The sequence below is a fragment of the Ostrinia furnacalis genome, unplaced genomic scaffold, assembly GCF_004193835.3.
Source record: "Ostrinia furnacalis isolate ACB-3 unplaced genomic scaffold, ASM419383v2 OfSCF1746, whole genome shotgun sequence".
NCBI lineage: Eukaryota > Metazoa > Arthropoda > Insecta > Lepidoptera > Crambidae > Ostrinia > Ostrinia furnacalis.
In genome coordinates, this window is record NW_021131985.1 from 468,302 (window position 1) to 481,272 (window position 12,971).

Below are 12,971 nucleotides of genomic sequence, written 5' to 3' on the forward strand. Positions count from 1 at the left end.
GTATATTCCAAGAGGCACGGGTTCGATTCCCGCTCATAGGCTCGGGAACCACTTGATTTTTTCAAGTTAAATTTGTTTTGCTTTTAGTTTTAGTTAAATTTGTTTTTTTTTTTTCAAGNACCGATTTTTGTGACCTTTGACCTTAAAATTTAATAGTTGCTTACACCCTACCATATGTAGGTTTTGAGACAACTTTTAGGGTGTCAATATACAAGTATTTACAGACTTACAGCTGGGTATCTCTAATTCCGAGATTCTTACCTAATTTAAGCTTAAATGACTGGACTAAACATGGCAAAAATCGGAACCAGCGATTCGGTATTGACGGTGGCGCCCCGCTGTCAATGTCATCGATAGGACAGTTCAGTATTTTGGAACTATACAGGGTGACTTTTGTATCAGTATCCAAATTTTAATATAATAATCTATGAAGCGAAAGACAAAACACGTATTTTTTATTTTTGTATCGTCCAGTACAAAAATTTCAAAATAAAGCACCCAGAAACAGTCTGAAAAAACACTTACACCATGGTCACGGCTCACTCGCTTATTATAAAGAAAACGTAATAACTTTTAAACTAAGCGGTATATCCTGATAAAATAAAAACAGTAATAATGCTAAATAACAGGCGATACTAAAAAAATACATAAAATACACAAAAATGGCCAACATGTAATAAAAAATGATACTTTTTGAAAAAAATCTGCTTAAAAATTCGTGATTTTTTGGTTATTTGATAAATTTATCCAAAAAATGCCCCTATAACCGGTGGTTTTTATTACTTTGTATTATTCTCTATCGTATAACCTTCGTAAAACCAAAAATCGCATGTCCCTATCCCTATCACAACGTTTGCAATGATTGTTTGAACTAAGCCTCTCCGGGCGCGCCATTCCACGCTTCATTAACAACGAAAATGAAAATGGCTCTAGATTTGTAATTTTGATAAAGAAAAGTTAGATTTCAAATAAAAACAAAAGATTTCGAAGTAAAATAAGCATTTTAGTTAAAATTAAAATTGTCTCTACCAGTAGCGGAGAATAATGTTGTGGCAGGCCTTTGTTCAAACGATCATAGCAATAGTTGTGATAGGGATAGAGACATGCGATTTTTGGTTGTACAAAGATAATACGATAGAGAATAATAAAAAGTAATAAAAATCACCTGTTATAGGGGCATTTTTTTGATAAATTTATCAAATAACCAAAAAAATACGAATTTTAAAGCAGATTTTTTTCAAAAAGTCTCATTTTTTTAGTATTTGTTGGCATTTTCTGGGTATCTTATGTATTTTTTCAGTATTGCCTGTTATTTAGCATTATTACTGATTTTATTTTATCAGGATATACCGCTTAGTTTAAAAGTTATTACGTTTTCTTTACAATAAGTAATTGTAAGAAAAAAAAATCTATAAAAAATTAAAAAAAATCTCAAAAAAAATTTGACCTCTTTTTTGTCGATAAAAATAGGTCTAGTTTTATCTATTTTCATATGTACACTTTAACGTGACTCACACTGTATATTTAGCCAGCCAGTCGCCAGTGTCACAAGTGTCAAGCAAAATACCTACACGTGTGAAAACTTGAAGTGATGTTGCACTTGTAGTGTAGTTAGCACTGTTTCGTTCGTTCGTTGCCTTTGCCCTGAGCCTTTGCCTAACTCATGACACAATGGTTGAAAAACTAATAAATGAACTACGAACTGTCCCACCCACCATCGTTCAGCTATAATATGTATATAGGTTCTAACATGGCAAAAATCGGAACCAGCGATCCGGTATTGACGGTGGCGCCCTCCTGTTAATGTCATCAAAATTGCCTTGTAGGCATTTTTTGTAAAACTGTGAATGAATGTTGATTGTGTCGGGCAAAACACGCGCTGGAGTTAGCCTGTAACACGTTCAGAAAAGTTGTGATAAGCTTGGAACAATCAAGTATCAAGTGACGTATGCTTACGGTTCCCTCTCCTCTCTGACTCACTCTGACTACTACTCCAAACTCCAATGAAATACTCAATGGCATTTTTTTTGTATGGCCAGCCATGTCTGTTTCATTCTATTTTGTCTATGGTTCAAATTGTTTGCCTCACTCACTCATTCATTCTTTTGTAGTTCATTGGTCATTTCACTCACTCAATTACTTCCTCATTCCTTGATCCCTTCTTTCTTTTACATCTTGAGGGAAAAATGGCTGATAACAAATTATACGAAATATTGGGAGTCCCAAGAAGTGCAAGTGAATCTGAAATAAAAAGGGTAAGCAACGCGTCATAAAATAAAAAAGAATTTGTAATCCATCAATTACCGCATCATTGTATTCAACATCATGGACACATGTCATTAATACATTGCATGGTGATTTTATCCATTGTGTAGGTGATCTCGAACTTTTACTAATATTGCGTCACTTTTTATGTTTATAGAGCTACCACAAGTTGGCAAAAGAATTTCATCCGGACAAAAATCCAGCTGCCGGTGACAAATTTAAGGAAATCAGTTACGCTTATGAAGTATTGTCCGACCCAAAGAAAAGAACAATTTACGACAAGCATGGGTTGAAAGGTTTACAAGAAGGTGGTGGCCAGGGAGGGTTTCAGCCGGATGACATATTTGGACAATTCTTTGGTGATATTTTCGGGATGGGTGGTGGCAGCAGAGGTCGAGGACCAGCTCGAGGCGAAGACACCATCCATCCACTAAAAGTGACACTAGAAGATATGTATGTCGGAAAAACAGCGAAACTGCAGCTCAGTAAAAATGTGATTTGCGGCCCTTGTAAAGGTATTGGTGGAAAACCTGGTGCTGTTGTGCCGTGTAAAGATTGCCACGGTCAAGGTATCAAAGTCTCGTATCAGCAGATTGCGCCACATATGACTCGCCAGTACCAAACTCGTTGTCCGACATGCCAAGGTCAGGGAGAAACCATTAATGAGAAGGACAAGTGCCCTAAATGCAAGGGCAAGAAAGTCTTAAATGAGACAAAAATATTGGAAGTGCATATTGAAAAGGGAATGCGTGAAAATCAGAAGATATTCTTCAGAGGTGAAGGAGATCAACAGCCTGACACCCAACCTGGAGATGTGATTATTGTGCTACAGCAAAAGGCTCATGATGTGTTTCAAAGAACTGGTGATGATCTCATCATGAAACGTGAGGTCAGTCTGACTGAGGCTCTATGTGGTTTCGAGTTTGTAGTTAAGCATTTGGATGGCAGGGACTTGCTTGTCAGACATTCCCCAGGAGAAATTATAAAGCCAGGGGATTTAAAAGGCATACAGGGTGAAGGAATGCCGCAATATAAAAATCCATTTGAGAAAGGAAACTTGTACATAAAATTTGATGTTGTGTTCCCTGAAAATAACTTTGCAACTGAAGAACAATTAAAACAAATTGAAACAATACTTCCACCACGCGCTGCCTTTGTTATGCCCACTGGAGAGGATGTAGAAGAAGTAAACCTTATGGAGTATACAGCTAGTGAAAGGGGTCGTGGCCGAGAGGAAGCATATGCTAGTGATGACGAAGAGCACATGCACGCTGGCCCTGGGGTTCAATGCGCTCATCAGTAGTTCAATTAATCCAGCATGGATTTTTACTCAAACCTCACACTATGTAATTTTATCATAGGTAGTCTAATGATATATAAATTTAATAAAACACCGCAGATTTCATAATGTAATTATTGACACATGCAATATTTGTGACCAAATTGTCTGTGGTTAATTATTGTATCTAAAGGCCACAAACAAAATCATTTTTTATTATAACACTGTAGTAGCATATTATATTTAGATAACTTATTTTTTATGTTCANCAACCAGCGTTATTATTTCTGCGCTCCCCGCCCCTCTTCGTCTCGCTCCCCGCTCGCGCTGCACCCCGCATCGCGCCGTGTCGGCGTACGGTATTCAGGGTCCGCACAGGGTTGCTACCCCATACCGTCCGGCACACAAATCTTCTTCTTGTCGTGTCGACAACAAACCTACACAGTGTCGGTCAAAATTACAAGAGTGGCGTTGTCAGTAGCATTATACAAATAGGAAACATAAAAGGCACGTAACAGTAGCTGGAGAATGAAGAAATAGCCGACTGAGCAGTTGTCGCAATTTCGATGCCCATTGCAATGAGACAAATGATAACATTCTGTGACTCTACTTAATAATTGCGACTCACAAAGGCCTTCGTTACAAAGATGATTTTCAGCGTTAAAAGGGCCTTCATACCAATAAAGAATTGAATCTGTACTTGAACCCAAATTTAATGCGCGGGCTCGTAAACCTTGATACAAGTTTATTTATCAGGTATACGAGTTGTAAAATTACGATCGTAAAGCAAGTGCTAATTGCAAAGTAAACACTTTTTCAAACCTTGATCGAGTAAGCCTACGTCTTGAGATCGTCGTTAAAGTAGCATTTGCAGAATGATGAATGTAATGAATGAATTTCTTTCTATCCAATGAAATAAAAAAAATTACATGCATTATGTTGATGTCACAATATCTCAAGTAATTCTGTTGTAGAATGTATCGTATCTGTCACATTTTTCCTTTGTTTTATCACATGTGTCATCCGCTTTGCACTGGAGGGAAGTCAAACCAACTTCGAGTTCCTCCTATGTTCTTCTGATTAATTTTGTTGCGGGTCTAGTGACAGTTTAAACTTGACCTTCACGGGTTGGGTTTTTATTGGCGGTGAAGCTGTAGATCCTGGCTACACAGAAGTTGCAGCGGTGGAAACGAGAGGTGAGAATAGTACCGTGTTTTCCAACTGCAACCATTATATTCCAGAAGCGTCAGTCATTTTTGTCGACGAGCCTACAGCATGCTTTCTACACATGAAGTCATGGTCGAACGGGTGCTATAATCTTAACCGGAGGATGTTATGCAGTACGCACGGTTCATTAACTTTTATGCTTGTCTTGCTACCTACCTACTACTGCTATTTCTATTTATTTATATTAACCGACAGACAGTGGTGACTGAGTTTGTTGCGGCGCTTCTTCTCAGCACTTGCCAAATGTTGGTCTCGAAGCGCTGGTAGGGTAAAAAGATTATGAGACATGTAGAGGCTCCTTAAGAGCAAAATGACGATTTGTAAGAACTATTTATTAGTCTAAACAAATAAAGAAATTTTGACTTTGACTTTGACTTTGCTTAGAGCATATTACGATTGTCCGGGAACAGAAAACAGCATCCAATCGTTTTTTTTTAAAGAACGTCCACTACTGAACTAGGCCTACCAATGATCAATGAATCCACATCGCCCGGTTGGTAGCGGCCTGCATCCAGCGCGTTTCTGCTTATGAGGTCGCAGGTCCACCTTGTGAATTAAAAGAATATTAGTAATTCATTTCTATTGCAAAAAATACTAATAGTCCCGTTAGCCCCTCGTTCTAAGCTAAATATGTTTGTGTCACGAGCGGGCTCACCACTAAAATCGAGCGGCGGGGTTCAAATCCGCGTTCCTCGGATGTCCAGTCGGCTAGTCCGATCCCTTCACCGGCTATCGCGGCTTCAATTAAAACTCTATTAATTACATATTAACCATCACGATTCAAGTAATATTTCGACCGGAACTAATAACAATTAGTCCAAACGTGGTTGGGTTTTTTAACCAATCACACATTTTTTTCGTGATTATTTTCATCATTATCAGGATATTTAGTCTCGTGATACTTTTTATCATCATCATTAATCAGGTTACTTAGTCTCCATTTCAGGAGCACGACCTTCTAATATACCAGAGCAAAAAATAGGATCTGGTCTACACTCCTCAAGCTGTGCACACTTTTATTGGTAGAAATGACACTGTAGATTCTTTGGGACTTGAAGATCATGTTTCGAATACTAATGTTTTGTTTCTTTATGGCAGTTGGCACATCAGCCATCCAGGTCAGTGATGTAATTGTACATGTGGTAAAGTAAGCTATAAGAGAGTTAATCTTAATACTCTGATGATGGTATAGATCGTTCCATCCACGAAGACGCGCCCCAACAATTTTTGGTCGAGGGAAGCGCGGGGTGCGGGGAGTTTGATCCGAGCAATCCGAGACGTAACGTGGGCAGACCTCCTACTAGGTGGACCGACGATCTGGTAAAGGTCGCGGGAAGAGCCTGGATGTGGGCAGCGCAGGACCGTTCATTGTGGAAAACCTTGGGGGAGGCCTTTGTCCAGCAGTGGACGTCATTTGGCTGAAACGAACGAACGAGCGATTAACGGCATAGATGTGTACATCTATGCCGTTAATCGCTCGTTCGTTCGAAACACTGTAGTGTTTAGTACAATCTTCCCTCGTCCTTACAGCTGTTTCATTCAACTTCTCATTGGCAGAAATCATGTTTTCTTCTTATCATTGCAATAAAAACCATTTCAAGTTGACCTCCGCACTTTTACTCGGCCCAGTTGAACGCAATGCAGTGCGGACCAGTCACACCGGTCCGAGCGCCCTTGAACCGGTCAATGTGCACGTTATTTTCGTACGTGTTTACTATAAAAACGACATTAAGAGATTTACCATTTTCGTTCGTTTGTTTCAACTTAGAGATGTCCACCCACAAGGTGGCATGACCTCATAAAGGTGGTATGGCGATGGATACAGGCCGCTGCCAACCGGGCGATGTGGAAATCATTGGGGGAGGCCTATGTTCAGCAGTGGACGTCCTGTGGTAATGATGATGATGTCCACTGCTAGGTAAAGGCCTTCCCCAAAGATTCATAAGGGTCGGTCATGCGCTGCCCGCATGCTTCCAGGTGCCTCCCGCAACCTTCACTAACGGGACTATTCCCACCTCTCGTTCCCACCGCTGCGACTCCTGTGTAGCCAGGATCTACAGCTTGACCGCCAATAAAAACTCAACCAGTGAAGACCTTCACTAGTCGTCCATTGAGTGGAAGATCTGCCTACACTACGTTCATCTCAGGCCATTTAGATAAAATCGTGGTCCAGCTGTGGAGACTAATGATCTAATGATGATAATGATGACGTCAAGTAAATACTGGTGAATTGCACAACAGATGTAGCGGTGATAGTAGGTATAGTAAACAGTATGTTGCTATCGATGTTCTTACTTGGAATAAAACAGTCTGCTTTGATTATTCTCTTACAGTGAATTAGTATACACATAATTAGTAACATTTTACGACGTGACTTAACAAAAGAGACTTCAAATACTGTTTATTACACGTTCTCTAATAAATAAATAATTGTCAACAAACCACATAGAGTATACACGGTAGACTCTAGTAGATTGATAAATTCTTCTGTTTGTCTCGGTACAGTCAGCATCAAATAATTCGTGACGTCCAAAGTAGCCAAAAAGTTGTCAACACAACTTTGGGATTTGGGTGTCACGAACTAGTTGACGCTGACTGTACCTACGAACAAACTCACTTCGCTTACCCTATTTTCTGATCTATTTGTCCCTTTCACACAACATTATGGTAAAGTAACATGTGCGAACTGATTAGCAGAAATTGTTTAGGTACTTCGGCTTTATTATTAATTTATTTACCTTCCTTGACTTAGATTCAACTGAAGCAAAAAGCTGGAATATTATGTCTATCAGTCAGTGCCTACCTATACTAAACACCGATAATGGAGTAAACCGCAAGTAATTACTTATATTTAATACTGCGGTTACACGGACACCGTGCCGGAGTGTTAGGTAAACCGGCTGTGTATAATTATGTGCTTCAACTCGTTATGTATTGACAAACTGCTGCATTTTTACTTCAAATCTGTATGTAATAAGATTATCCGTCTGGATTGACATCCTAAATAATATTTAGAGAGGACAACATTATATGTTGTATCTTTAAGTTATGGGAATTGCAATGAAGAATTATTAATTTGATCTTTTATGATGAAGTTCATCTAAGTAAAAATAAGAAAAACAAATAAGGTCTAAAAACTCTACCCTGTAGGACACCTGAGACTTAAAAACCATTGAAGTTAGTTAATTGGCATTTCTTTATTCAATATAGAAACGAATGTTTTTCTTCATAACCAAATCTACAAGGTGAAATGAATAGCACAGAAATTGTAGTCATCGTTTCGAAGAAACAGGGTCAAAGGCTTTGGTTAGGTAGATTTTACCTGAATTTCAAATTAACAAAAAATATTGACAGCTTTAAACTTAAAGAAAAATAGAAGACAGTGGCTTTATTTTTACTGATTTATGCTTCAATTTTGTCGAAGAACATCTGTTTCAATACGATAGGAACGATTGGAAAATTGCAGTAGGCGTATCTACACTAAATACAAATTAGTTTATCAGCAACAAATCTCATGGCAATCAAGTCATTATTGTAGTGATTTTAAGTGCCAAAACGGCTTGCCATCAATGTTCTTTGTCTGATTACAGTCGGTTGACCTTTGCCACTAGCACTAGAGTTAATGTAAACAGTAAACACGCATCATTACGAATCAGTAATAAATCAGAATTCAGTTGCTATTGTTGGAGCGCGAATGATTTTGGAATAGAATCATGGCGACTTCTAGTTAATGTCATACAAGTATTATGTAAAACTAGCTGACCCGGCGAACTTTGTTCCGCCTTAATGGCAATAAATAAGCAGACTTTTTTTTTATTTCGAACGGGATAAAAAGTATCCTATGTCCTTCTCCTGGCTCTAAACTACCTCCCTGACAATTTTCAGCTAAATCAGTTCAGCCGTTCTTGAGTTATAAGCGAAGTAACTAACACGACTTTCTTTTATATATACAGGGTGTCCCGTAATGTAACGTCAAGCCGGAACTGGGTGTTGAGGCAAGTTATGCTGGTTATCAGAAAAATATAAAAAAAAATCTATGTGGCATATTTTCAAAATAATGGGCATTTAAAAAAAACAAAAATTTCTACTCCAGGTGACGGTCTTTTTACTCGTGTAGCCACAAATCTTCACTTTTTCCAAATTTTTTTTTTGTTATGTAACCCTGAATAATGCTTCTCTAAATTGTTATCAAAATTACAAAACCAGCTGCTCCAACTTGGATGAAAAAAATACATTATTCCCAAAAAAATTTATTACAGCAAGAATTTACCAAGTGTTATACCATTTTGGAATCCTTACTAAATGCGCCAAATTATGACGTCACTTGCCACATTCGCGTAGTACAATTTTTTTTCAGTACAGTCAGTTTAAACTAGGCAAAATTTTTATTTTGAAAAATTTTTTGGGAATAATGTATTTTTTTCATCCAAGTTGGAGCAGCTGGTTTTGTAATTTTGATAACAATTTAGAGAAGCATTATTCAGGGTTACATAACAAAAAAAAATTTGGAAAAAGTGAAGATTTGTGGCAACACGAGTAAAAAGACCGTCACCTGGAGTAGAAATTTTTGTTTTTTTTTAAATGCCCATTATTTTGAAAATATGCCACATAGATTTTTTTTTATATTTTTCTGATAACCAGCATAACTTGCCTCAACACCCAGTTCCGGCTTGACGTTACATTACGGGACACCCTGTATAGATTTACAAGCTTTTATTTAACTTGCAATGTGTGTATATTTGGCACAAAATCTTGAAAACTGAATTAGATACAAATCCTGACCAGACCACTGATTAAGCTGATATTTTGCACACATGTAATTCAGATAACAATTTAATATAATGATGTCACGGAGCTGATCTTATGACGGAGCCGGAAGGTTGCCAGATGTAGATGGTAGATAATCTTTGACGAAACGATGAAACACTGTCGTGTTTGGGCTCCTTTGATTTGTCTCTTATTTTCTTTTTAGAGCATTTTAACAAAACTTATTTACCTATTTGTTATTGGTATAACCGACAACCGCATAAAGGTAGAGGAGGAAGGCGCTGGATGCAGGCCGCTACCAACCGGATGATGTGGAAATCATTGGGTGTATGTTCAACAGTGGACGTCCTGCGGCTGAAATGATGATGATAATGAATTGTTTCTAACGGTTCCTCTTTCTTTGTCCCCAGGATCGTACCAGCCCAGCAATGAGTTGATGCTGAGGTTCTACAGCTACTTCAAACAGGCCACGGAAGGACCATGTGATAAGCCAAAGCCAGGTTTCTGGGACGTTGTTAACAGGTGAGAATCTGGCCCTAAGATACTTCGTAGACTACAGATTTTGTCGGCCGATAGCTAGGATTCCAATTTGTATGAGGAATCGGCTGACACCAAATCGATGTAGTCAAATAATTCGTGACACCCAAAGCAGCCAATAAGTTCGCAACACGTCTTTGTTATTGGAATAAGGTTGTATTGTCAACTTTTTGGCCACTTTGAATGTCACGAACTGTTTAACGCTGATGAACCCGTCTAAAAGTCTAGCTTAGAATCTAACACAATTTTTTCTCACCACGGAAAAACTATTGACATGCAGACACCTGATGGAATGTGAGTAATTTTCTGAACAAAGGCACAAAAATGAAGTTATTTGGTATTTACCAATTCGATTTTCATTTATTTGAATAAGTAATTTGTTTAATTGACTTGGAAAGGCAGAAGTTACCAGTGATGTCAAACGTGAATTTGGGTATTTTAAATTTTTATTAATATTTTCTAGCGATAACCTTAGTCAGTTCAATTTTTTTCAAGTTATTTCAAATTTTATACGTAAGCCATGGAGATATAATTTTGTCAACTCATAAAAGCATTCTAAGCAACTTATGGTGTTCGATCCCCTATTTAATTATTAAACTGGGAATCAGCAGCTGTAACCAGAAAATTAGTGATGTCTGTTGTTTTTTGTGATGTCGATAAAAATTTCGTTATTAGAATGTTGATGGTGGTTATTTCCGCGTATTTATTAGACTCTAAGTAGCTCAGATTTAAGAGCAGTCGCTCGGTAAGCGAAATGTCGTGGGTTCGATTCCCTCCTTAGGCAGTTCGATTTTTTCAAGTTATTTTAAAAAAATGTAGATCGATATGCGAGTCTTAACGCCAAAAAATTTTAATAAAGACGTTGTTATTATAATAGAATGTTGAAAATGATTTTACAATGTAACGTTAACTTCACTTAGGTGACGCATTTAGCTGTTTTTAGAAATGATTCACGGGTTATTTCGAAGTTTATGGTCTCATCGATTGTTTGTATAATTTGAATAAACAAGGATTTTATTCTAAATATATTTTTTGTGTTGTCAGTTTTGTGTGCAAATTAGACGGTAATAAATATAGTTTTATTTGTATATTTCAGAGCAAAATGGGAGTCATGGAACAAACTAGGAAATATGACCAAAGACGAAGCGATGCAGGCATACGTAGACGAATTACACAAGGTAATTGAACTGTAAAACATAATTTATTAGGTCTACATTCATAGATAAATAAAGTTCTTTAACGAGCGATACTCCTAAGATTGGATTTTATGTGACAGACCGAAATCTACGCGGAAAAGGCAACCGTTAGGCTGGTTTTAGTGTCACGCGGACCGTCCGGTGCGGACTCGCTCCGCACGGCCAATCTGTATGAACTTCTAGGGAGCGTTTAAGAGTAATGCGGTCCGGAGGAACCGCTCGCTATCGCGATAGCAGTTCATACAGATCGGCTATGCGGAGCGATCCGCACTAACAGTCCGCAGTGACACTAAAACCAGCCTTAGGCCCTGGGTCCTCTATAGCGGACAGGAGAGGAGATATGTGTTTGAGTAACCTATCAGAATTCCGAACCGAAGCTGAGCGGAGAAGTGATGTGGAAATAACAAAATCTGATTATACAGGGTGGAATTTTGTAATGCCACCTGGAGGGAAAGTACTTTTAATATTGTAGATAGAAAATTTTTCTCAAAGAAAACATTCCTTTATTTTGGAAAAGAAATAGAACAGCATTCAAAGATTTACAAAAATTAGCTTGCCACACAAAATCTGAATCACGCGAGTGTCGCTCATTCAAGAGACTATCTACAAACAATTTTATTAACCTTTATGGGGAGGATTTTTATTGGCGGTCAAGCTGTAGATCCTGGCTACACAGAAGTTGCAGCGGTGGGAACGAGAGGTGGGAATTAATAAATAAATAAATAAATAAATAATAACTTTATTGACATAAAAACAAGTAAAGTATAAAATTGCGAAACCCCTGACTCCTGTGCTAGGTGTATTTACCTGTGTTACAGGAGCCAGTGCCCACACTTAAATCGGTGAACGGTACTAAATAAAGTTATTTATTACAAATGGTAATTTTGAAAATTAATTTAACTTAACAAGCATATTAAAAATTTTTTGAAATTAACTTAACAAAAATAACAATAGTATTATAAGCATGTGTGTGTGTGTGTGTGTGTGTGTGTGTGTGTGTTTGTGTGTGTGTGTGTGTGTGTGTGTGTGTGTGGGTGGGTGCCAAGAGATCTATATGTGGCCGCCAACTAAGTTTACCATCCAGGGTTACACCAAGATATTTAATAGTGGTTGATCTTGATAGAGTTAAACATGTACAGTTTGTGTCCTCAAGGTTGGTACAAGAATGGACCTTCACGTTGAGTTCAGGAGGGGCATGGTGGGCAAAGGTAAATTGAAGGAACGTGGTTTTAGTCAAATTTAGAGTGAGTAGATTGACTCTCAGCCAGTAGTATACCCTATGAAGTCCCAATTCAGCGTTACGTTGAGCCTCCTTCCAGGTGTTACCATAAAAGACCAGCGCCGTATCGTCAGCATATGTGAAAATCTCGCCATTTAAAAGTTTTTGTTGACACAGGTCATTTATGTAAACCAAAAAGAGGCTTGGGCCAAGTATACTGCCCTGGGGGACCCCATAGACCACTGGAGCTTCCGGACTTATACTTTCGCCGATCCTAACCTGCTGAGTTCGGTCAGACAAGAAGTCTTTAAAAACACCAAGGGCGCTGCCACGTATGCCAATTCGATAAAGTTTATCTGCCAGTAGAGGAATCGAAACAGTGTCGAAGGCCTTGGCAAGGTCGAGAAAGATACCTAGGCACTTTTTTCCGGAATCAACTTTAGAGATAACGTAGTTTGTTAATTGACTGACAGCATCATCA

The 12,971-nt window shown here is 38.2% G+C and overlaps 2 protein-coding genes across 2 annotated transcripts; both read left to right on the forward strand.

The window, feature by feature from the left end:
- The first annotated feature begins 2,091 nt into the window (after positions 1-2,091).
- DnaJ-1 (DnaJ (Hsp40) homolog 1) lies at positions 2,092-3,812 on the forward strand. Its single transcript, XM_028305677.1, has 2 exons — positions 2,092-2,255; positions 2,423-3,812. Exons 1-2 carry the CDS (start codon positions 2,187-2,189, stop codon positions 3,566-3,568), a joined length of 1,215 nt encoding a protein of 404 aa, XP_028161478.1. The 5' UTR covers positions 2,092-2,186; the 3' UTR covers positions 3,569-3,812.
- Positions 3,813-9,882: 6,070 nt separating this feature from the next.
- Positions 9,883-11,268, forward strand: LOC114353612 (acyl-CoA-binding domain-containing protein 4-like). Its single transcript, XM_028305672.1, has 2 exons — positions 9,883-10,060; positions 11,172-11,268. Exons 1-2 carry the CDS (start codon positions 9,975-9,977, stop codon positions 11,266-11,268), a joined length of 183 nt encoding a protein of 60 aa, XP_028161473.1. The 5' UTR covers positions 9,883-9,974.
- Positions 11,269-12,971: the final 1,703 nt, after the last annotated feature.

Excerpts from the sequence above, each read along its gene's own strand:
- DnaJ-1 (XM_028305677.1), top strand. The coding sequence starts at position 2,187 with ATGGCTGATAACAAATTATACGAAATATTGGGAGTCCCAAGAAGTGCA. Across the intron at positions 2,256-2,422 it reads GTGAATCTGAAATAAAAAGG|AGCTACCACAAGTTGGCAAA; the intron begins GTAAGCAACGCG and ends TTATGTTTATAG.
- LOC114353612 (XM_028305672.1), top strand. The coding sequence starts at position 9,975 with ATGCTGAGGTTCTACAGCTACTTCAAACAGGCCACGGAAGGACCATGT. Across the intron at positions 10,061-11,171 it reads TTCTGGGACGTTGTTAACAG|AGCAAAATGGGAGTCATGGA; the intron begins GTGAGAATCTGG and ends TGTATATTTCAG.